Source organism: Stigmatopora argus, chromosome 7 (assembly GCF_051989625.1).
Source record: "Stigmatopora argus isolate UIUO_Sarg chromosome 7, RoL_Sarg_1.0, whole genome shotgun sequence".
NCBI lineage: Eukaryota > Metazoa > Chordata > Actinopteri > Syngnathiformes > Syngnathidae > Stigmatopora > Stigmatopora argus.
The window spans coordinates 12622548-12647534 of NC_135393.1; the positions used below are offsets into that span (position 1 = coordinate 12622548).

Sequence of the window (24987 nt, forward strand, 5' to 3'; positions counted from 1 at the left end):
ACAGAATGATTGATTGCATCTAGTGCAGGGTAGGTGGGTGTCGGGGCATTTGACTGGGATTTAGTAACATTTTGCCAGCACTTTGCTGTATTATGACTCTGGGCTTTAAATTTAAGTTGTAAATGTGCATTGGAAACAAAAATTATGCACATGGAGTAGATGCACTATGAATACGGTGTAACTACATCTTTGAGTTCAAAATGCAGATCACATTTAAATTTGATTAAATACTTAATCAATCATTCTGCTTTCCTTGAAGAAATCAGACAATATTGCTATTGTATACATTTTTAGAGAAACCTTTTTCAATCATTTTATTTAAATGAGACGATATTTCATTCTTATGTATTTTATGTATATGTATTTTATATAGCATTAAAAGATGTGACTAAATTCGTTTTTTCTTTGTTTTTCCCTTAAATAATTAAGAAAAAAATATTTTTAGTCTAAAAAAAAGAGGATTAAGGGAATATTTAGGTCAAAAATGTCTCGAAACGATGCCTATCACAAAAAGTCTGTCAATCATCAGAAAAAGAAACCAGTGTAAATTTGGATGCGCCTTCTTGAACTAACTAAAGTGCTGCATGTAGGCCAGCGGCGCTCTCTAGCGGCCACATCTTTTTCTCATGCAAGCGCGCAATCTAAAGTGCATAATTAAATGCCCAAATCCAAAACATGACGACTGTAAATCGTGCACCGACGTGCTTCACGGACGTTTACCTGGATGACGGGATGAGATCAGGTATAGTAGAGCACACTTGGCAGAACGAAGTTCCCAAAGGGCTCTGTTACACAGCGTCACACTAAAAACCGAAAAGTTCGTTAGATCGCCCGTCCAAATGAGAGCCACTCCAGTCAGTTATTTACTAGTTCAACTTTCATCATCCAACATTCCTATTTGTCGACTCCATGAAACAATCAGTCGTTATGGCTTCCTCCACATTAGAGCAAATAATGTGCAGGTCAGAAAATCGAACATGTTTATAAAGGACACGCACGATTGACTCATTTAAGAATGCCACACTTACTTGCTCGGGTTTCTTGTATCCAAGCAACCCGTCAACAAACTCGCCACTTTCTGTCGCCGACTTTGCACGAGTGTCTTTGCTCACTTTTGCTCTTCTATTTGAATTGTTTTAGTCGTTGTAAGAAAATGAGCGCCGAGGTGTTAGTGTCTCAGCCACACTATGATGGCGGAGCGATGGCTCAGGGGGCCCGGCAGGAGCAGGGGGCCCCCTTCGAGCCGTCCTCGGGTTTAGCCTCCGCAGGCTTCCGCTCCGCCAAATACACCCCAGCCGAGTGGTTCAACAGCTACCGCAGCCTCCTCCAGCAGGCCGGCGCCGACCACCTGGCGTCCCGCAACATCCAGGAGGACTCCAGGCTGATGCGCAATGACACGGAGGCCACCACCATGCAGACCCAGACGGACGGGACTCGCCTGCTGGGAGAGAGGCTGCAGGACATCCATCGCTGGAAGTCGGACCTCCAGGAGCACATCGCCCGGCTGCTGTCCGACACCACGGCGCTGCAGGCGCTTAAGATGAGGCTGGAGAAGGCGCTGGACGCCACCGAGACTCCCTTCGCCATCTCCGTCGATAACCTGGCCTGCAGGAGCCGCCGACTTGGGCCGGACCTGGTCCGGGACTGTGTGGAGGTGGAGCTGTACAAGGTGAGCGAGCTGGGTAGAAACAGAAAAAGAAATACAGGTACAGGTGAATAGGGGTGGTCCTACTTTGCGGAGTTTCGATTATCGCGGCCATGTCTTGTCTACATTATCCGCGATATTCGAGGGATTACTGTATACAGCTTTTTTTAATTGCTCAGAGTGGAACAAGGGTCAGGAACCTTTTTGACAGAGAGCTATAAACAATTCATATTAATAATTGTTATTCTTTCAGAGCCATACTCAGAATTCAAAAAGTAAAAATACGTGTGCATTTTTTTGTCATTTCACCACTTTTAAAGTACAAAAAGTCACTGACTTCATTTGACAACTTTGTTATGCTGTTGCTAATCAATGAGAGGATGCATACAGAAGAGTCGAATGGAAAAAAAATGACATGGGTTCCCTGCCCCTGAACTAGAAGAATAAATGTAGGGATCAAGCTCAGACATGCTCAAACTGCAAATCGAACTCATTCGCTGACATCGATCGCTCCAGGTCAAAATGAATTGGATGTCTACCGCCGTCAATAACAGTTATGTCAGAGTTACGCAAATCACACAGCAAACACTTGTGTGTTCCACTAGGAAGTGGACTTGATCAGGAATGTCCAGGCTCTTCTGAAAAGAACCATCGCCCAGGTCGCTACACAGATGAAGTGGGTATCACATGATTCACATCCTACTCACTAGTTCTATACAGTAATTTAGTAAAAGATTGGGCCCTACTAACCTAGCTCTTATTTCCTAGCTTCCAGTTCCATGCAGACAGTAAGTGAATAGAAAGCGGTCAGAAGGGGGTTTAAGACATGGGTGTCCAAAGCGGTCCTCAAAGGGTGCAGTCGGTGTAGGTTTTCATGGTGTCTTTCTGGTGTCTTAAAAGTTTAATAAGTTGAGCTGCTGGTTTCAGAAGAACCTCATTGCTTAAACTGTCAGCTGGATCAGCTGGAAACCTGCATCCACTGCGCCCCTTTGCAGAATAGTTTGGACACCTGTGGTTTAAAAGGACTGAGAAAGAAAACATGGTTGAATGTAGTATACTGTTTTCTACCTAGCTAGAAGTATGTGGGGCTTGGAAACACTTGATAACCAATAGGATAGGAAGGTGGATGGAAGATAGGAGAAGGGTGTGACAGGGCAGGGTGCATTTGCAAGCCGCTGAAAAACATGGACAAAATGGGCTAAAGTAACTTGAGATGTTTGATGACTTCCAAATTCCACATTGGCACCGGTCAGAGCGAACTTTGAGAAAATGAATGTGAACTGACTTTAAATCCTGGGTGTTTGCGCGAAAGGTTAAACAGAGATGCTAAGCAGGCGTTGGAGTTTGACTGGTCAGATAAGTATGAGGCCTATGCCTTGGATCTCAAATGTGGAAGATTCAACAACAGGAGTACGGATACGCAACACCACGGCATCTCAGCCTCCATGATGGAGCAGTGAGTGACACCGTACTGTACATTGAATTTAAAATAAGAATTGACCGTGGCTAATCATCTTTCTTTGTTTTACAGGATGTCTAATGTCCCTTCTTGGATAACGTTTTCACAGGAAAACCTATACAGAGCCTTCCGCGAAGAGCAGGCCTCTAAAGATCTCAGGCTAGCGCTTCGTTTGGACTCGTGTTTGGGGCCTCGAGGACCAAATCACCGGGTTACAAACTTGTCTTTATGTATTGCGTATCAGTGAGCTGGTGCAACAGGTGCTGCTGGATACCACCAAGGACCTCAGGGTCCAATGCTTCAATGTGAACCAAGCTTTCCTGCAGCGTTGTGCTGAACAGATGGATGCCAAGATCCAACTAGAGATGCAGTTCAAGCAGGTCCACACACAACCTCACAGTGCAGTATGTGCAGTTTGGAAATAGTTAGCAGTCCAGGCCTTAAAACTTTCTATTTTGTGTGTCACACTCATGTGCAGACCTTGGAGCAGATTGGAGATCAGGAGAAGAACATAGTGGCTCTGCAAAAAGCCATTGATGATAAAGATGCCCCGCAGAGGGTGGTTGAGTCCAGGCTGTTCCAACGCTTTCGAAGACCCAATATGGAGCTGTGCAGGGATGAACCACAGATTAGGTATAGTATACACATATATGCACGTCCGCAAACTCATACGTGAATGCCTAATGTGGCGGTTTTCCCATCTGAGCACAGCTTGGAAGGGGAGGTGAGGGAGATAGACGAGACCCTCGCGTCGCTGCACCAGGAGCTGAGGGATGCCCGCAACTCGCTTTCCAACCTGGAAAACGTCCGCATGGCTCTGGAGAAAGACATAAAGTGTAAATCCTATACGCTGTTCATCGAAAGAGAGAAATGCATGACTCAACGCAAATTGTATCCGACAATATCCAAACTTTCAGGGTACTGAACAAATGAGTTTTGTACATTGTGGGTTTAATTGCCGTTTTGCGGTGTTAGGAAGGTTTGGACTCTGTAAAGCTCACTCAGTCTGAGTACACTTCTGCACATTCTCTCATTGGTATGCTATGTTTACATCGTACAACATGAGAGAAATGACGTTTCCCATTTGAACTTTCTTAATTACATTATCGAAAACACTGACAACTAAATACACTGTCATTCCTACAGTGATAACCAATTACAATTTTGTCCACTGTATAATGGTTTGTTCACAAGTATTAATGTGGGTTGGAGTCATAGATTGCTATGAAATGTGAATGATGTGACATTAAAACTTTTGTTGTTGTTTGGGGGGGGGGGGGATCTCGGGGGTATTTTGTTTAATGGTTGATGTGAATGTTGTCATTTTAAGTGTTTCAATAATTACAACATATTCACGTTTTGTAGATTGTATTTGGTTTGAGTACGAGTCTGCTTCATAGTGTGGATTAATTACTACACAAGAGGGAGCCCATGAGCCTCATTTGCCTATATATTATCACATGGGGATTCCAATTGTATGGTCACTGTCTACAAGTTTGAAAAGATACAAATTAAAAAATCTCATCTCATTTTCTGAACCGCTTTATCCTCATTAGGGTCGCGGGGGGTGCTGGAGCCAATCCCAGCTGTCTCCGGGCCAGAGGCGGGGGACACCCTGAAACGGTGGCCAACCGATCCCAGGGCACAAGGAGATGGACAACCATGCACACTCACACCCATACATAGGGGTTAATTTAGAGTGTCCAATCAGCCTACCATGCATGTTTTTGGAATGTGGGAGGAAACCGGAGTACCGGAGGAAACCCACGCAGGCCCGCGGAGAACATGCAAACTCCACACAGATGGACCTGGATTTGAACCCAGGACCCCAGAGCTGTGAGGCTGACGCGCTAACCACCCGCCCCACCGGGCCGCCCCAAATTACAAAATACTATAGTTTTTTTTTTTTAAATCAATTTAGTCATAGGAAATAAAACACAACATTAATTACCTACATCTAAGATTCAAAACAGGAGGTTATCAACCTTTTTTTCGCAAAATTCATTACTTTGTGTGACAAGATAAGGTGTAAGTAAAGTGTGTACACATACTAGGTTGAAGAAACTTGTGCACAAGATTTGGTTCCCTTGAGGTGTTTTAGAGGACACTAGCTGTACTCTTGGGTTTAAATAAATTAAGGCTGCCACGACTGGAGCTTATGAAACTCACAGGAAAAACAAAACAAAAAAAACAAGCACATCAGATATAGTTATCGTGGTGGTGACAACACCCACACACTACTGCCGTTGCAAAACAGGACCCCTGGTGCGAGCATGTCTCTGTGCTGGTAGTTTTTGGATTGGATCGTGGGTTAGTTAAAAAAAAAAAAACCTGTGAAGTTGCGTTTGAATTTTCACCTAAATGTATTTCAGGAATTGATATGAGCAAAATATGGACTTACATAAGTTAACACACTCACGTGTCCTCAGAACGTGACCATTGTGGAGTGTGAGGGACCTTAATTTAGAACTAGTATTCAAATTTATCAATAAAGTAAGTGTACAATGAACTTTAAGGACCTCCTATAATCATTTATTATATAGATTTACAGTATTAACAGCTATATTTTAAGGATTTCACTGTCTTGACTTTACAGTTGATTATTTTAAAATATGTGAAATGAGGAAAAGGGGAGGGATGGCTAAAATTGTCCATCCAAGGGTGTGACAAAAAAAGGAAAGAGGGAGGGAAATGTGGAGAATAGAGAAACAAGGAGCAAAAGTCATTGCTTTTTTCATCCAGTGCTCCCTTACTCCTTTCCTCCCTGTGACTCCAGGTTGAGAACAACAGATAGGTGAGTTTCTCTTCATCAATGTCTCTTCTTGAATAGACATTTTTAGGTGAATTCCTCTATAGTGCATATCCTCTTAAATACCCTTTCCTTATAATTCTTTTTCCACCCGGTAGGAAGCTCACTTTGTCATTTAACTTTAATTGAATTCACAACGGTGCAGTATTTGAAGCAGATTATGCATGCATATATTGGAAAGAACAGGTTTCACTGTCTAAGAACAAAAAAATATTGATTCATAATTACGTGAAAAACGAATGTTTTGTGAAGATCTATATCCTATATGCTGTTAATTACATTTTTTACGATGGTGTTTGTTTGCTTTTGTGTCTGCTTGCGAAACGCATGCACGCAAACTAGGTGCTTTGCGGAAAGCCAACATTTTCTTTGGCTGGATGGAGAGGCCACTTTTAGCTCTGTGAGCCCTTTTGCACTCATTGGTTAAGCCTGCGTGCGGACCACTTTTCAAACATTTTTCTGTGCTTTAAATCACCTAGAATATAATTTTTATAATTCCACACAAAACGTCTATAGAATACCTGAATGCCATTCTAGGGAAAGAAGAGCAATTTGTAATTATATGCTGTGTGAAAGGGAGGAATTTCAATAGGGCTTTGCAGGAATTTTGCGGTGTATTTTATTCTGGAGTCTCTCTCACTAGTCTTCGCCTCAAGGGAGAGTACTTCTCTTTCTTAACCATCTCTTTCTCTTCGCTAGGATGCTGTTCCTCAGCTCCCTATCCACCGCATTCCTGCTGCTGTTTCTCTACCCATCTGGGCTCACTGCACAACAGGTGCAGGTGCGGCTTGTGGGTACAGGGCGCCGCGATGCCAACGAAGGGCGTCTGGAAGTGCTCCACAATGGCGTGTGGGGCACCGTGTGTGATGACCAGGTGGATCTGAACCTGGCCAATGTGGTATGCAGACAGCTGGGCTTTCAACGCAGTCTTACTTGGGCTCACAGTACCAGGTTTGGTCAGGGACAAGGTAAGTCGGACACCATGTTTGAAGGTTTTTGTTTGCGCGAGAACTCTTTTTCCGCGCTCTCTGTTCTCAGGTCAGATCTGGTTGGACAATGTGCACTGCAGAGGCAATGAGCGCTCCATCACAGATTGCGGCTCCAACGGTTGGGGAGTCCATGACTGTACCCATTCTGAGGACCTGGGGATCATTTGTGGCCCGGAAAGGAGGCAAAGCTCTTCAGGAGCAGAGGCCTCTTCCTCTTCCAGAACCGAGCAGACAGAACCCAGACAGAGGACCCCGCAGCAACCAGCCCCGCCACCCGTCTCATCTCATGTTCCTTCTTCTCCCAATCGAGGGCACGAGATCGCACTCCATCGCAACCCCCCATCTTCACGCCGTAACAGGATCTCACCGCAGGAGAACGGCCACGAGATCCAGATCCCGCTGAGGTACAGGGGTCAGCAGGTATCGTCACGACCGGCGCCCAGTACCACCCAAAGGCGAGAGGAGGAAACACCGAGAGGAGCACCTTCACCCAGACGCCAGCCTGAGAGAGAGTCCAATCGGCAGACAAATTCCCCGGCCCAATCTGAGAGGCATCAGCCAAACAGTGGGAACCATGTCGAACCAGATCCTGTTTATCCAGATTTGGGATTGGAGTCGGATAACCAGTACATCCAGGTAAAATATACAAAAACACCACGTTCTGGGTAGATAACCTGTTGTTAGAGGAAGTCACTATTTCGAGGCCTTGACAGAGCATTTTTGTACAATTTGGTCATTTACTAGTCAGTTTTCTTTGGTTCCGACATAAGTTACTGCTGGATATTTACTTTTCACAGCGTACAGTAGAATCAAACAACTAGAAAACCAATGGGAGCTCATATAGCTGTGAATGTGTCTTTGAGGCAACAAAGACACACAATATTTGTTCTGTTTTAGGACGGGTTCCACATCAGCCCTAATTTAAAGTCTTTCTCGAAGATTATAAACAATCTATACATTTTAGAGATCCTCCATTAATTGTATGAAACGTTTACAGAGTGGTGCTGGTGTTCAACTGGAAGAGGCCCGTCTGCGAGCCGTGCTAACCGGCGGCCGTGGCGGTCTGGTTTCCGAAGGAGTGCTGGAAGTGAAGCACGCTGGGAAATGGCGTCATGTGTGTAATCACGGCTGGGACCTCAGCAGCAGTCGCGTCGTCTGCGGCATGTTGGGATTCCCTTCTGCTGAAGCGTTTGATGAGAACGCCTACAGGTGAGTGAGTCAGTAAGTGTGTTTGTGTGTGTAGGAGGGGTGCAGGCACATGCACGTACACATTTGGACACAGGCTATGAAAGGGATGGAAAAGTGTGGTCTTAGATACTTCCTTTTGCGGACTATTTGCTCCCATGCCTGAATCGCTGTTCCGTCCTTTTCTGGGACGCTAACCACAACTGCTACCGTTAGTACGACCACACTTGGCGTGACTCGTCCACTGCAGCATTTGCCAAAACCAAGTGTCCACCAGGACTGTCTGGCCCATTGGCTGACTGGGCCTCAATGCTTTGATAACAATCCAAGAAAGGGTGTTATTAATGTCTGACCCAGAATTACATATATTAAAAAGCATCCGCATGTGTAAATCACAATGTTAACTCATTTAACTGAACAACTGCCAGTTGCTTGCAACACAGTCAATCTTGACATCATTTTAGAGTGATTTCTCAAGACAAATATTCCATTCCATGAAAATGTGTATGCTAAATCTACCAAACGACTAGTCTTTTTTTTCCAAAAGAGACCATTTTTTATAGTACCTTTGACAGACAGTAAACAAAACACTTTTATTTGTAAAGACCGTCTGGTTCTTATGCGAATTCACTCTCCATGAATGCAATTTTTCCATTTGACTTCATCAGCAAGCCACTCCAAAGAAATGGATCTGACAAGACTTTACGTCAACAAAAAACATGTATGCACACAAATACACGTGCCAACAGTCCTGTGTGGCTGCCCACAGATGTCTTTTTCTAGCTTGGCTAGCAGTACAACTGGACTGACCACCGACGTGCCATTTGTCTCCAGTAATTACCCCTTCTCCTTGCCTGTCCAGCAGCTTGCCAGTAGGACACAAGGCGGATTCACGTCTAGCACTAATAGCCACCACTACCAATCAACATTTTTTAATGAACTTAATTATAAGTAGGCTGTAGAATACGATGAGGCTAAGGAAACAGTTCAGTTGCGATTTACAGTAGTTGGCACTATTGATTCTGAAGGAACTGTAGTACATTGTAACCAACACTACACAAGGAGACTAAATTCAACATGGTTAATATCAATAGCCATATGGATAAACTACAGGTGAGCGAAAAATTGTTGAAAGTGGGTCTTCAATCAATGACCCCTTAGGTGACAAATGTATTTCAATCACCAACGAAGGACACAAGTCAAGTCCAAAAACAGCGGTGAATTGTCACCCAAATTAATGTGGACATATTCTCTGAAAATATTACACCATTTTCGGGGGAACTGATGGATATTGAATAAGATATCTGCTGGTAATGCAAAACTACTGGCTTACCATTATATAGATAACAAAACACAGCTTGTTGCCAGGAATATGCACGACTTAACAATGCACATGTAAAGTAGTCATTCTAATCTATTGTTTTTTTTGTATCTGTGGTCTCATTTTGACTAACAACCAAGCTTGCAAATACTCAAATGCTCCGTTTTCAAGGAAAAATGTGGCATTCACCAATGTGTGCGTTGTTGCAAGCTGCCAGGTGAGCGGGTAGTAAACAGCTTTTTGTTAAGCTAACTTGCTTTTGGACGAAATTACACAAGAGGAATTTTCTGGTGGCCTCTGGTCAAGTTGTTTACGTTATTTGAGATCAATATTTGCTTGAGGTTTCAAACTTTGATGTGATTTACCCACAGACACATTATATTTTGGGGCCTTGAGACTAGGTGAACAAGACACTTACTATATTTTAATTTGGGCACGTGGAAGTTGCATTTCCAATTTAGTTACCATTTCATTTTTAGTTTTTTTAACGCCAGAGGCAGGACGGAAAAAGTTCAGAAGGGTTATTTCCAAAGTTCTGACACCTTAGCACTGAGTGACTGCAAAAATGGGTGTGATTAAGACTTTCGCATGCTTGCTGTCTGATGTATGCGTGCGTGGAGGCAGTCAAACCTGCCACCACTTGAAACAGCCATTTGCTCCTTTCAGTCGGCGTCATGCTAACGCAACATAATAACAGTTTATCGCTTCGTTTTTTTATACTAAACCGCTTTTTCCAATCTTGCTTTTGGAATTGTGTGGCCAGAGTTACAAAAAGAAATACTATATCCAACTTCCCCTCAGGTTATAAAATAAGAATTTAAATTAAAAACACTTTATTGCTGATGCCGATTGCCTTTCCTTCAAATCGTTGAGCTGACAAAGACCTCCTTACAGAATAAAAATAGCATGCTTTTTCAGAGTTTGGGCAAATGCTATTAAATCTTTAGAGAGTCTTACATCACCAACCTCTTGTTTCCAGGCATGACGCTGCGTAGGCATGTCACTTTGAGCTTTAAAGACTTTTTAAAGAGGTGGTGACCAAGGGAAAGTTGATATGTACATGCACATTTCCACGTCTGCTGTGTGCGAAGCAACATGCTAGTGCTCGAGTCGACCGCACAGCAGACACTGCCAAGCACAGCAGGCAATTATATGGGTGACTCTCACCTCCTCCTCCCCACTAACCTCACCCTTCAGAACCCCACGAACTAACACCCCCATACTGGCTTGTTGCCTCACTGCCAAGTTATGAAACATCTTCAACAGTGTGCAAAAACTAATGCCATAAAAGTCGTTTATACTTTTGAATTGATTTTTTTAAAAGTCTAAAGTAATTACTATATAAAGTAGTATTAAGCAGGTCCAAATAAAATTAGTTTGAATAAACGTTTCATAGGGGATATTTTGACTCTGTAAAACCCTAGATAAGAATATATAAAAATACAAAAGTGATTTACAGTATACTTGACAAAAAGGCTTTTGTTATACCCACACTAGCATTAAGAGTTTGTCAACTTTGAATTCCCTGATTTCGTAATAAAATACATGCATGACTTTGGTTAGGCCAATATTTACATTTGTATCACTACTCTGGTGGTGGAAGTAAACAAGTCTACTCAGTGTTGTGACACAGTAAATACACAAAGGGGGTCCGTGAGGCTGCACCTGCTTGTGGTCTCTGGTTGATGCAAGTGGTCAGCCTTGGTGTGAGTGTGCTTGAAAAAAAATGACACCAAACTTTATATAGCTCAAATGTCCCCTTTTTTAAAGCTTGACACTTTTAGACTGGCTGTGTGAATGTTGGCGCACGTGAATTTAAGACCAAAATATGAGTTGAAATAAATGTGCATAATATGTATTGGCTGGTGTATGTATACATAAATGTCCTTTTTTGGAGGAGTATCGTTCCTAAATTTCATTTTAATTTTGACTTTCAGGAAACTGTGGGACTCTAAACTGGCAGATCCATCATCACGGTAAAATCAATTCTTCTAGACGCACAGTGTTTACACACGCATGTATACGTCACATCATTTTTTACTTCTCAGACTGAGGACTCAGGTTACAAAGAAAGCTTACTGGGTGGAGAAGGTGCAGTGTCAGGGAGTGGAGGTCTCCTTGTCCCAGTGTCAGGCCCAGCTGTCAGTTCGCAGGAGAGACGGTCCATGCTCGGGAGGCATGCATGCTGTTGTGCGTTGTGTTGTTGGATCACAGTTTGCTCGCAACGGCCGAAGACAGGCAACACACCCAGCATCGGTCAGTTTGGATTTCCTCATCCTGAAATGAAATTAGAAGGAGTGAAATTATTGTAATTTATGGAAATACTATATACTTGTACAACACAATACAGTGTACACCATCATTACTGCAAGCCATGAGAGAGTAACGGTATAGATTGGAAGTCTCAGAAAAATGCTAGTATTTTACAATATTGTCATTGTAAATGTTTTAAAAAATATTTTTGAATGTTAAAGTGATCAAGTGACAGGTTCAAATTATTGCAAATCTCAATGCATTGCAGTTCTTCGGCATTGTAAATTGGTAAAAGTACTTTGAGTAAAAGCACAACGAAGTTTTTGGGAGAAAATGATAAAAAAGTTATAAAATCCTGAAGGATGAATAAAGAAAACTAGATATTCTATAGTAAGAAATATCTAAATTTGCTTGAAAGCATCATTTAATCATTTTCTTTTCTTTACTAGAGCAACGTGCGTCTGAAATCGGGGCCACGCGTCGGGGAGGGCCGCGTGGAGGTTCTGAAAGAGGGCAAGTGGGGCACCGTGGCCGACCACCAGTGGGACATCACCGATGCCAGCGTGGTGTGCAGAGAGCTGGGCTTTGGAACAGCCAAGGAGGCTCTAACCAGGGCTCAGATGGGCGAGGGTGAGAAGAGACTTACACATGTAGATGTTCATGTATGCAGCAGAACGCTTACTCGGTGTGTAAGCATTCTGCCATTATTGCAAATGTTACACCACTGCCTTTCTACATACAGTTTTCTATTGGAGCCGAGTTTTCTCCATCTGGTTTGGATAACCGTTTTCACTCACATTAACACCTTTGCACAAATTAGAGCCTTCAGCATACATGTTTTAGGACTCTGGAAGGGGAAAAAGCAAGCAAAGCCAAGATTCAAGAATATTCCTTCTTTGATGTTGCAGTGCTAATCAGTTTGATGGGCAACTTCGTAAAACCATCAAACCCATACGCAACCTTCGCAAATCTTTTTACAAATAATCAGAGAAGAAACGTGAAGATTATTTAAAAGGTATATCTCTAAAGCAGTATATCATGTTACTAACGGTTCATAGCATCATGAACGTCACTTTTTCGGCATCATGGTCTGCTGTTGACGCCTATATTTCCCCATAATTTGAAAGTGGTTATGGTTAGGGCGTTAGAGTTTGGCCATATTATTTTCATTCATTAATTTTAAGAGAAAGCTTTAAGCAATCCCCAAATATGTTGTTTTTCGACTAATTACAGTTCATTACTTTTTGTTTGACATCTGACAAAATTCCCATGAGAACAAGGTCAGACTAAACAGCAATAATTCTAAACGGGTATTTTAAATAGTCGGTTGGCAAATTCTGTCGACCCAAGCAGAGAATAAACTTAGACAAAAGGTTCACAACTGGACTTCCGATGGTTGCCTGCATCTACCAATGACCACTTGTTTGACAAGTGGAACATGTGGAACTCACATCACGTAGTGCATAACCATTCTCTTGGTACTACTTCTATTATGGCCCCAGAAACCTTGCCATGCCAATAAAAGCAATTTAAAATTCACTTCCACATGGTGTAAGGCAGGCCATTTTTCCTGCCCTACATCTGCTCCAATTAAATTCAGTTTGGCCATTATCTTTCACCCAAAATGAGAACATAGCATGACCCTGTAAATGTTGCAGAATTTCCTCCTCTCCACTTGGGCTAATGAAGTAATTCATGGAAACGTTTTAGGTTTCTTAAAGTAGGTGCTGTGCTTGTGTTATGTCTAAATAATGACTACGGGTAATGTCAGAGGGGAGAGCTGTGGGTTGAAATGTTTCTTGACAAAGTTAATTTTGCCATGTTGCACAAACACAGGCGAGTGGTCTGGGCCTTGCTGGAGCTCTGGGAGGGCTCATGGGTGGTGCAGTTTGGAGTTTGAAGAGTGATTTGACTCAATGCTCGGTGACATCAGTGCCTATTTGAGTGGGAAAAATATATAAGACTCAATAAAACGGTGGCCTCATACACCTTCTGCGAGTTCAAAGATTTTTGGCTGTGGTGAGCAGGACAGAGGGTGCTGTAAATTGGACAAAAGTAACTCTGTACAAGGCACATTATTCTGGTCTCTCACAAATAACCTTGGAAACTTAGCTCCTCAAATGATTGGGACGCACAAATCACTCTAAGATAAGGGAGGGTCATAATACATTCAAATATTTCAATACCTGCATTTTTGGAAATGCCGTTTTAGGTTCCGGACCAATCCACATGAACAGTGTCCAGTGCACAGGCAGGGAGAGGTCCCTAACTGAATGTGCTTCCAAACCGGTGCCCTTGTACACCATCAAGCATAATCTAGATGCTGCTGTCCGATGCAATGTCCCCTACACCGGCACACAAAACATGGTGAGACACAAAAAAAAAGTTACACACATCAAGTCACATGGGCGATCATCTTACAAAAACACTCTTTTGGTTTCAGGTGAGGCTGGCAGGAGGACGAGACAAATCAGAGGGTCGCGTTGAGGTGTTGCTGGAGGTCGGAGGAGGGAAACGCTGGGGTTCTGTTTGCAGCGAGAACTGGGGAATCAACGAGGCCATGGTTGTGTGCCGTCAACTCGGCTTGGGTTTTGCCGCCAGAGCTCACCAGGTAATCCGCACGGTGAATTTAGCGTACATAGTGGCTCCAATCAACCTTTGTGTCACTCCCTGTATTGGCACATATCATTTGTACTCCCACATTTCCCTTCCCTCTGTGCTAGGTTTGTGTGTCTGTGCCGTGTTATTACCGAGGCCAGAGGTAATTACAGGCTTCTAGAAGGTTCACTTCCAGCACTCTGAAAATAAAAAGTAGGCAAAGAAAAATCAGTCGAATTGCTCAGGGAAAACAAGCTGAAAATAGGGTTGCACATGGAAAAAAATAGGGTGGTAGTGTTGTTGGGACATTTAAAAGGCAGATTTAAACTGTGAAAAAGGCTGTAAAATGTGATAATCTGTAGATTGATAGATACGATGAAAAAGAGGGTTTGGAGTCATAAAATAAAGCTAGCCTCAGGTGGTGCACCATTCTTTGGTTTTTAAGCTTTTCAGCTGTTTAGAAACCTTTGTTGTTGTTGTTTGTACAGGAAACGTGGTACTGGCCGAGCTCAGGTGATGCTCGCGATGTGATTCTGAGTGGAACACACTGTGTCGGCTCTGAGTACTCCATCCAGCAATGCAGCAAAAATTCAAACGTCTACTGCCCCAGAGGTGGCGATGGTAGAGCCGCTGGAGTCACCTGCGTGGAAAGTGAGCAGATTTTTTTTTTGAGGGGACACATATTTATGGCCAATGATTTTGAACTTCCGCTTGTATACCATGAACAGCTGCTCCTGACTTGGTCGTGGATGCTCAGCTGCTCCAGGAGTCATCCTACCTGGAAGACAGACCTCTTCACCTGCTCAGCTGTGCCAACGAGGAGAAATGCCTCTCGTCTTCTGCTGCCAGGATGAATTGGCCCTACGGACATCGCCGTTTGCTGAGATTTTCCTCTCGTATCATGAACGTTGGTCGTGCTGATTTCCAACCAAGGGCATCAAGGGAGAACTGGATTTGGCATCAGTGTCACAGGTAGGATGTATTTCAACGCTATGCACTTCAACCGTGCAACATTTGTAACACTGTGTAAAATTTGGTTTACACAATAACATTTTTTTAATTGAATACCTGTATTTTTATATCAGCATTAAGACTGACCTCAGAACAGCCTAAGTTCTTCAGTCAGCTGCTGAGGTTTTGTTTCCGAAAACAAAAGGGGCCGAGCTTTGAGTTATTTTCCAGCCTCAATCACTTCCTCCCCAACCAGCCAGCACATTGGTTTGGTTTTCTACTTTTGCTGGGGCCTCTTGCGGGAATGATTCTATAACGAGAGACTGAGCGTCAGTAAACAGATAAACAACTCAATGTGCGACGCCTTTTTAACACTACTACAGGATTCATCTCCGCTATATTAAGAAATCGAAATTCTACTGCCCAAGTAAAATGTTATGCAACTGTTTAGAAATGATGTGTTGCTCAGACAAAAGAAAAACACAACAGTCCAACTGAAAAAGTCAATTGTGTACCGACACTTACCGCAGCGTGGAATTTTATTACTCACATTCCCAAACAAATTTGTAGTATGCAACAATCACTTGTTTTTGTCCAGAACCTTATTTTTTTAAAATCTTTTGTAAAGGGGTTGTCTACCAATTTAGAAACAGTTACTTTTATGCTTCAAGAAACTGTCATCAGTTTGTCAGATAAATTTCATCATTTCATTGAGTTCTTTGATGAAAGCTCACTTAAATGATAGAATACGGTCAATATTCACATTAGGGTAGCTGTCTTTTTGAATAAAAGTTTGCCTTCTCTCATTTCTTAGGCACTACCATAGCATCGAGGTGTTCACCCACTACGATCTGCTGACCCTCAATGGAACTAGGGTGGCTGAGGGTCACAAAGCCAGTTTCTGTCTGGAGGACACCTACTGCCCTGATGGTCAGATACATTCAAACCATTAAACATTTTGTCCATAATGTCCAAATGTTAAGTCGCCTACAGAGGGCCTCGTGCAGTAATACACATTTTGTTTACTCCCTAGGTATCCAGAAGCGATATTCCTGCTACAACATGGGACAGCAAGGCATCTCAATCGGCTGCTGGGATACTTACCGCCATGATATTGACTGCCAGTGGATCGACATCACAGACGTGCGTCCTGGTGAATATGTATTCCAGGTAAGTTCATGATATTTTCAGGGTTTTTTTAAACCACAAAATTATCAAAAAATGTCTGGCAAGTTCAGGGTGTACCCCGTACTGCACATAATTAGCTGGGATAGGCTCCAGCACCCCCACAAGTGGCATCAAAGTGTGTGAAACGCAGAAGTTTAAAATCTGCAAGCACATGTGGCATAAAAAAAACGATAATCAACTATAATTGTAGCAAAGTGGGTGTTGGTAAGCATTGGGCCATTCAGGTATGCTGTATGCATCTTTTTTTCGGGTTTTGTGTTTATTTAAGAAGAGGACATTTAATATGGCTTTATATAGAAAGTAGACCTACTATTAGAGAGTAAATGGAGCTATTGGCCAGCGGACAAACTCCCAGCACTTCACATTATTTATTTTTTTTATGCTGAAGTTGGTTGGTCTTGTGTGTTCCTAAACGTCCAATCTACTGTTCTGACCTTCTCATCTGTTTTCCCACTCTGTCATTTGTTCTATTTTTACGGCAAGCTAAGTGGCACCACGTAGATGTTGCTTGTGGTTTCTAATTAGTTTCTACGCTTTTGCATTATCAAAGTTGCTTTCATCAGACATGCGTGTGTACGTCTGCATGGCGCTCAGGCGGCAACAAGACCACAACTGGACATTAAACCACATACGCGTATGAAACTTGCGTTTTGTGACTACGTGACTTGGCAGCTTACGGACTTGGTCCGTAAATTTCATAAGAAGTGAAAATGGAGGGAGGGAGCTTGCAGATGCTTGCTCAGCTTTCTTTCACCAGCTGGGAGTGGCCTCAACCAAGAATGGTAGCCATTTTCAGGAATACGATGGTGGAAGTGATGAGTAACATTGACTCAAGCTTGATGGATCCATCTTGCAATTGATATCACCTTTTTGTATTCTACTTAAAGAGCAACAGACAGGAATAATGTCTAAAATTGTCTGGTTTTTTTTACATTATCTTAAAATAAACTTGAGAACTTTAAAAAGAAATCTTCCATGGCTTCAACAAGACTCCAATTAGGCCTGTAGACCCATTCAAGACTAATACTGGTATTGACAGTAGGTTATTTACTGGATGCCAAAGTGTGTGGCATTTCTGATGTCACACTACTTGTTTGATGTGTGCAGTGCGGAACATAAACTTTTCGTATGTGCTTAATAGTGGCAGGCAGCACAGACAGGATGGAAAACATCAAGTCATGGCAACCAAGCATGACTACACTCTAATAACAGGCTGTACCATGAATGTAAACCAAAATTGTCATCTGCATCTGTCGACTGTTTTTGTGTCTTGCATAGATAACAGTGGGAAGTGATGTCATTCATCATTTCAACCCCTAATTTGAGCTATTTAAAAAAGAGAGAACAATTATCCTGTGGTTTCCCCAGTCGCTCCCATGAAAAGCATCCCCAATCTGTGTTATTGAATCTATCTCTCCTTTTACAGGTGGAGGTCAACCCATCTTTGGATATGTCCGAGTCCGATTTCAAAAACAACGTGATCCGCTGCCGGTGCAAATATGACGGAGCGCGTGCTTACATGTTCGGATGCCACGCAGGTAGAGTCCAGTATTCCGGGATGGGATGAGATGGGATTTGAATGAAAGGGAACCTGTGTAATGGAGATAGAATGCAAGAAAAAAAGAAAATGGGATGATGAATTACGACCACGAGAGGAATGAAGATAACCTAAGAGAGTTTCTATACAATTACTGTTGTATAATCAATTTCTTCTGTTTCATCAGGTGATGCTTACAGCGCAGATATCGAAGACTTGTTTGACCACCAGCGTCAGATCACCAACAATTTCCTGTAAAAGGATGATCACACAGATACAGGAAAGAAGAACTCATCAGCACACCTCAACAAGACGAAGAGTTTGAGAGACAAAAATAAATGAGGAAGAATTTTGTGCCAGTTGCATTCTGTCAGGTAGTTCAAGTCAAGACAATTAAAGTTGAGAAGTAGAAAAAGGAAAGCACGCATTGTTAAAAAAAGAAGAAAAAAATGTCAACTCATTTTCTTTTAATATCCATTTGAAAACTTTACTCATTAAATATGATTCCAAGGATTAAATCATGACAACAGTACATCGATAAGAAGGCCCACATAGACAGAGGTTAACTTTGTCTCCTTGCATTCAATTTCCAACTGCAAATGCATTATTTACTGTTACACATGTGCTTTTTGGTATTGAATGAAAATCACCTTTTTTTTATTCCATGGTGCTATTTTGCCTTATTTGAATAAATATTGTAATGTATTGCACATGTATTGTCATGTACAGTTTTATGTTACCTCTCTGAAATAATGTTAGGTCTCTAATTTATGCAGATTTTATTGTACTTTTGAAATGGCATTGTCCGTGTGGCTGTGTTTTGTATTGTTAATTGCATTGATAGATCATTTACTTGTTTGTTTTACACTTGTTCAACAATGGGAACATCAGATGCCCTAAAGTAGTGCGCCTTAAATATTACTTAAATGGTAGAGCAAGAACAAGAATAAACATCAGAATGACAAACATGCTTATTTAAGGAATGGTTATTTTTCCTGCAGATTTCATAAGAAATATATAAAGATTAATGCTAGGAGTCAGTTAAAATGGATATTAAAATTGAACTTGTTTACGACGCATTGTGCAATCAGATCACCGCAGTGCTTAGACTTCATTTTTGCCTTTGGCAGTTAAAAAGCCTCTTAAAAAAAGCTATTGCTGTTGCCATCGTCTCCCAGGCAGCCTCAGCTAACCTGTATTTTATGGCCCGTTCCAACCACCTCTACTTCTACGCACGCAATGCACACAGGGAACTCTCCCATGACTGTTTTAGACACATGGGTCATTTTCAGTCACACCAACACTATAGCATAACGTCCTACAATACTATTATCTTTGAGGGTTTCCTTACAGTAAACTGTTCACTTAAAACATCATTGACTGGCCCTGTTTTTTTATTGGCTCAGTTTTGACTCAAATAATGCAGCACTCGCCGAAATAGAACGCCTGACTGTTCACTTAAACATAGGAGAGATACGTACATGCTTATTTGGCCTGAGCCTGTTTATTTGCCCTATGATATAAAAGTTCATATGTGGACCGTGCAACATCTTCTGAGTGATGATCTCTGCCTGTGTGGGAATAAGTTGACAGGACTGTGGTGTATGCAAAGAATCATATTGTGACTCAAGGTTTGGCTCACACATGGTGATGATTCAGCCGCAGGAATAACATAAAGGGAGGTCCATCTCCTTTCTGGTCAATTTATCATATTTGGTCTATATTCGTTTTAATTTTAGAGAGCAAGTATGCCTTCGCTGCAACATGGTAGAGCAATTGCTTTGATTTCTTTCAATGAAAATCTGAACAAATGGCATCTCTGCACAAGCTAACACATAAAAAAGGATTCAGCTAACGGCCGGTCTACTATTTATTTGACTTCATTAAGTCCCTCATTTTCAAAACAGATCTCCTGAAACATCAACTATCAAACTATGATGCCGTCTCATCAATCTTAGCTCAAATAGAACATTTTTTTTAAACTGGGGAAAATCAATTCTGTCACGTACAGAGGACATAGTTCATATAAAGATGTGTCTGAAAACACTCACCAAGAGTCAATGGGAGGTTCCTTACACAGGAGATAATGTAGAAGACACTAGTACTATTGCTCCGTCTTTATGACCTAAAATATGATTTAAAGGGTAAAGAAAGGTGACATAGTGCAGTATCTACATGCGTAATGGACAATGACAATGATCTATCCTGAAATTTAAGGATGATGAACAACGTGGAAGCACATACGAAATATGAATATACATTTACCAAAATCTACTTACTAATTCAAGTGTGTCACATAGTCAGAAGATTCATGTTATTTCCCGGTGTGCGTTTTAATCGCTAAAATGTGACTTAAAAAATTCTATCTTCACAGAAAAACCTCAATTAAAAATACAGTGGTACCTCTACTTACGAATATCTCTACATATGAAATATTGAGGTTACGTTTTGTTTTTTTAATTACCCAGGCAGAGTTTTGTGTGCGCAAAGCAATGTTATTCTTATTTGAACTTCTTTTGAATTCAAAACTTTAAGTTGTTGTATTTGTGTTAGTATGTTTTGTCAGTTGCCAAGCGTTTGCCTTCTCTCTCAATTTTGTATGAAATATAAGCAATATAAACAAAGGTATTGCATCCCTTGTTTATGTCACTAGTATTTTATACAAAATTGATACACTTAATTTCAAAGTGATTAGTTAGTAGAATTGGAACAGAATAAGGCTTTTTCATGTAAGATCCATCTGTACTTCCGAAAAATTAAAGTTATGAAATCATTTCTGGAACCAATTAGTTTCTTAAGGAGAGGTGCCACTGTAATTATCTTGACTAAACGTGTGAGACACATTGCTACTTATAAGTTTCCATGAATTCATGACTCTTTTCTAATGTTAGATTACCAAACGAGTTGAGGTAATTTGGCTCTTCATGAAAAAAAAACATGACTAGAGTGATGTATAACACTGCACACTTAGATAATGACGGGACTACATGTCTTCATGCGTGGTCTGAAAGGAGTCAAGCGAATCAAAGTGGAGGAGTTTTCTCTCCAATCACTTTCCCTCCCAAGCATCTTCCCTCTGTTTGGCTGCCAGGCGCTTTTGTTCTGTAAGATAAATCATAAAGAGACAATTTGACAACCCGAATAGTTAGCCAATCTGTGTGGTCTCTCGTGTCATGCATAAATTTGATTGAGACCCTAAATACGGATGTGGACACGATGACACGTGGCAGCAAAACTGGGGACAAAATGTTCAGGACAAGATGCGCTGGCTCCAAAAGAGCGCCATGGGACATCCATACTAAGAACAAAGGAGGTTTTTTGCCTTCCTGGCTGGTAGTTCAGTGGACAGCCACTTGTGGTTTATTGTGCCTATATACTTATGCTCCCTCTGTGAAGGGAAAGGCTGCTGTGCTGATTATAGACTTTCTTTGAGCCACACAACAGTGGACAGAGGGCGACTTCATTTTGGTCCTAGGTTTCTTGGCCACTTTGCTCTTGAGCTGCTAAGTGGTAGAAGAGTGCCCACATGTGGTAAAAGCATACTGATGCATGACGCAAATGGCCAGTCTAACAGGGCATCAGGTTGGTTTAAAAAAAACATTCAAACGAAACTTCTGGCATTAAAACTTTGCAAGTAGGAGCCAAAAAAATGAGATGGAAACTAACATGCAAACTCCACACAGTGAGGACCCACCTGGGATCGAACCCTTGACCGGAGAACTGCGAGGCCGACTCAACTACGAGGCCTTAAAATGTTTAAAATTCCTTTTTTGTTCTCCCTGCCCAGACTTGCATGCCAAACTTTCTCACTTGCGCCGCCTGTCTTTGTGCTTGTGAAACAGATTCCTCTCTCTATGCATCTCTTTTCTAATGCGCTCCAACTTTTTGCATTTACAATTTTTGAAACAACCATCACGGCAGGGATGCTTAACGGGAAGTCCTCATTGGTCAAATAGATTAGAAATAGTTACTTGCCCTTTCTAAAAGATTAACACACAATTTGTTGTTTTTGTTGGAACAAAATCACATTCAAGATTTGGTCAGATCTAAGCTTACTGTTCAAAGCCATCCCACAGTCACTTCACTAAATTAAACAGTTTATGAGATCATGTTTTAGAGATGCTCAAGCCAAACACAGAGGGTCCACTGTACTGAGTTTTTTTCTCTACCTTTGGCCTCTTGCAGCTTCCGCTTCTCGGCTTCCCGCTGTTCCTTGGTGGCATTGCTCTTCACACCGAGGGCACCAATCACAAGCCTGTGAGCCAGAGCTACACTTGTTTGAGGTCTCTCTTTAGCGGGCAGGGGTGACTCTGAAAATGGGAGGATAAAATGTGCCCTCCATAAGAGATGGAAACAAAAAAATCATTAATGACTGTTATTAATCTACCAGAGAAGCTACGAGCTGAGGCCTTTGTCGCTGGCGTGGATTTGGAGAGTGGACGCAGCTTCATAAGTGGATGTTTAGATCTTAATGCCTCGCGGGCTATGAGGAGAAAAAACAACAACAACAATCACTTGACTGGGTAGCGATCTGATCATCTAACATAACCGAGAACTTTGATGGACGTGCCAGGACATTTCATAAAAGAATACCTGAAGCATCTAATACTCTGCAAGTTGCTTATTTTAATTATTTAAAAAGAATAAGTTAGACAAGACTTTTCTTGTGTGCATTCCACGCCTAAAAAAATCCAGGATATACCTGATACTCTTGATGAGTTATCTATCCTCAGTTCACTTTCTTTAGCCCGAAATCATCTTGTCCATAAACTTATGTTTACTAGCTTGTATTCACAAGGGAATTTAGATGTGATTCACTCCGCATTTGTGTGGAGACATTTGATATCCCGTATAAAGTAGTTTCCTCATTCACTGTAAAACCTGCCTGCTGTGGGGCTTGTAAAGAGACCTAGAGCATGTGTGTCATCAATCCACTTGATATCAAGGCCTCTTTTCCTGAAAATACATAAAAAAACAGTGTAAAATAGAGATCTCCAAACTATTCCACATTGTGGGTGCAGGATTTATTTCCAACCAAACAAAACAACACCTCATCAATCTGGTGTTTTACAAGTGTATTTCTGCTAAAACGAGCAGCACCTGATTGTAATCAGGTGCTGCTCGTTTTTGCAGAAACCTGTTTTTTTTTTAAAACTGTTTGTGCTGGTTGACCTCGAACACAGAAACAGGACCCACCGATTTGAAACCCCCTGGTGCAAATGAAAAAAAAGAACAAGTATAAAAATAAATGCATTTGAAGATGATCCCAAATCGATAGTACTAGGGATCAACGTTTAGTAAATGCATTGTTACCTATTTTTTATATACTTTTATATCTATGGGTATGACACAGCTTTCTTTAATGATATCTTGTAGAGGTAGTATCTATGCGAGTGAAAATGATGGGAGATGTACATACTGGTGTCCCTGAAATAATTTGGAAAGATCCTCTGACTTAAACTCAGGAGGAATATCGTAGATCTCAATCATGTGTGAGAGGTCATCCTCAGAGTCCACGTCGTCGTCGTCAAATTTGTTCATATTGTAATAATCAAATCTGGCCTCCTGGATTGACTGCTTCTTTCGACCTTCATTCAATGACATCTGGAGAAAAGAAGAAGATAAAATTGGATTGGATTAGATTAGATAACTTGATTCATCCCGTACTTGGGAAATTCACTGTCACAGTAGCAAGTGTGAGAACACAGACACAGGAAAAGACATTTTAAACATAAATAAATAGGTTATAAATAAGTAAATAAATAAATAAGCGTGTTGCATTATATATATATATATATATATATATATATATATATATATATGTGTGTGTGTATATTTATACACATATATACAGATATATGTATACACATACATACAGTGAACATTGCAATGCAATGCAAGAGTTTTAAAGGTTTTTTGTGTAAATTGTCTTCACCTACAACAGGGCTCAATGTGAGTGCAGCTGTTGACCATCACAAAGCAAGATTTAATAATAGTGAACACTGGATTCTTAACACAAATTATTTTTTGGGTTCAATTCAGTTCATTCAATTTCAATAAAGGCATACCTCTTCAAGCTGATTATTGAGACAATCGCCATCATCATTAAATAAGGTGTCCCAACTGTCTTCTGGTGCCCTTTCATCATGACAAGATGCATCAAAAACATCTGCCGAGTCCATTTGTCCATTGGGCTTCATCTCTGGAACCGGTAGCAAGTCAGCCTCCACAGTAGAATTACCAGTCATTGTCTCCGCTTCGTTTCTTTCAACAGGTAGCTGATTATCCTTTGGTACTGTCTTGTCCTTCTTATTTTTAGCATTCTTTCGAGCCTTGTCCGTGTAACGAGGTCTGGGTCTTGGTTTGACTTCTCCCTCAATGTGAGATTTACCTTTCGATGAGTTGAGTTGTTTCTTTGGTACCTGAAGCGGCTGGCTTGGTTTCTCGGACTGAGATGTTGTGGCTGTGTCTGCTGAAGAACTGTCATTCTTTTGTTGGTCCATTTCCATTTTAGTTTGTGCAATGTTTCTGCAACAACAACAAAAACAGCCGGGATGAAACAACGTTTTGTTTTCTGCCAACGACAGTGACAAACGTCCAATCCCATTTGACCAAATCAAATGGATTGGACGTCTCTGGCGGTCAATGGCAATGAAACAAGATAATTCACTTCCCAGTTCAAACACAATAGAAATATATCGACGTCAATATGAGTCAAAAAGTTAAAACGTTTAGTTAAACCATTTGATTGTAGTAAAACTGCAATGACTTTATAGAACTTGATTACAAGTACAAGTGAGGCTAGCACAATTACTGTTTGCACTACAAATATCATCATCTAGCAAAGTAACTTTCCATTTATTGACGTGGATGCAATGAAAATGATAAATGATGAATTCCAGTCTCTATATTGGTAATTTCATTCATTATTAAAGGCTGAAAGTGTAAGAAACCTACCCGTGTTTTGTTTATCATCCGGGTTTGTCGCAGTGTGACGTAAGACGCAAAGTCTTATGGGAACCCGAGTTCCTCCGCGCCGTTATAAAATGCAG

General features: G+C 41.4%; 3 protein-coding genes across 20 annotated transcripts in view; 2 read left to right on the forward strand and 1 right to left on the reverse strand.

Moving 5' to 3' along the window:
* Positions 1-24936, reverse strand: part of r3hcc1l (R3H domain and coiled-coil containing 1-like) — a 49724-nt gene extending 24788 nt beyond the window's left edge. For 4 of the 18 annotated variants that reach the window (XR_013301107.1, XR_013301095.1, XR_013301100.1 and 1 more), the window contains exons 1-21: positions 24893-24936; positions 24004-24463; positions 23355-23539; positions 22821-22891; positions 22323-22418; positions 22105-22245; positions 19987-21037; positions 18085-18187; positions 17918-17989; positions 16315-16360; positions 15358-15520; positions 14979-15207; positions 14725-14899; positions 14412-14459; positions 14083-14331; positions 13848-14006; positions 11488-11685; positions 3777-3921; positions 3585-3711; positions 1029-1678; positions 721-803 (exon numbers count right to left, since the gene is read on the reverse strand). Coding sequence is in view for 2 of the 18 variants with exons in the window: in XM_077605836.1 (XP_077461962.1) it covers positions 20008-20060; positions 22105-22245; positions 22323-22418; positions 22821-22891; positions 23355-23539; positions 24004-24444 (987 nt within the window). In the remaining 16 variants the exon portion in view is untranslated. Of the gene's footprint in view, positions 1-720; positions 804-1028; positions 1679-3584; positions 3712-3776; positions 3922-11487; positions 11686-13847; positions 14007-14082; positions 14332-14411; positions 14460-14672; positions 14900-14978; positions 15208-15327; positions 15521-16314; positions 16361-17917; positions 17990-18084; positions 18188-18387; positions 21038-22104; positions 22246-22322; positions 22419-22820; positions 22892-23354; positions 23540-24003; positions 24464-24892 lie in introns of those variants that run through there. The other 14 variants (XR_013301102.1, XR_013301098.1, XR_013301106.1 and 11 more) reach the window with 14 other exon arrangements.
* On the forward strand, positions 630-4354 carry tekt4 (tektin 4). Its single transcript, XM_077605828.1, is given in 8 exon segments — positions 630-962; positions 1141-1669; positions 2251-2321; positions 2958-3101; positions 3177-3266; positions 3268-3484; positions 3583-3737; positions 3816-4354. Coding segments are annotated over 8 exon segments (1473 nt in total). The 5' UTR covers positions 630-909; the 3' UTR covers positions 4030-4354.
* On the forward strand, positions 6614-19006 carry LOC144077806 (lysyl oxidase homolog 4-like). The gene is made up of 14 exons (XM_077605818.1): positions 6614-6881; positions 6952-7538; positions 7900-8111; positions 11346-11384; positions 11457-11664; positions 12111-12291; positions 13874-14028; positions 14105-14272; positions 14748-14910; positions 14988-15231; positions 16025-16140; positions 16244-16380; positions 17825-17936; positions 18123-19006. The coding sequence occupies exons 1-14, from the start codon at positions 6614-6616 to the stop codon at positions 18191-18193; spliced, it is 2661 nt and encodes an 886-aa protein (XP_077461944.1). The 3' UTR covers positions 18194-19006.
* Positions 24937-24987: the final 51 nt, after the last annotated feature.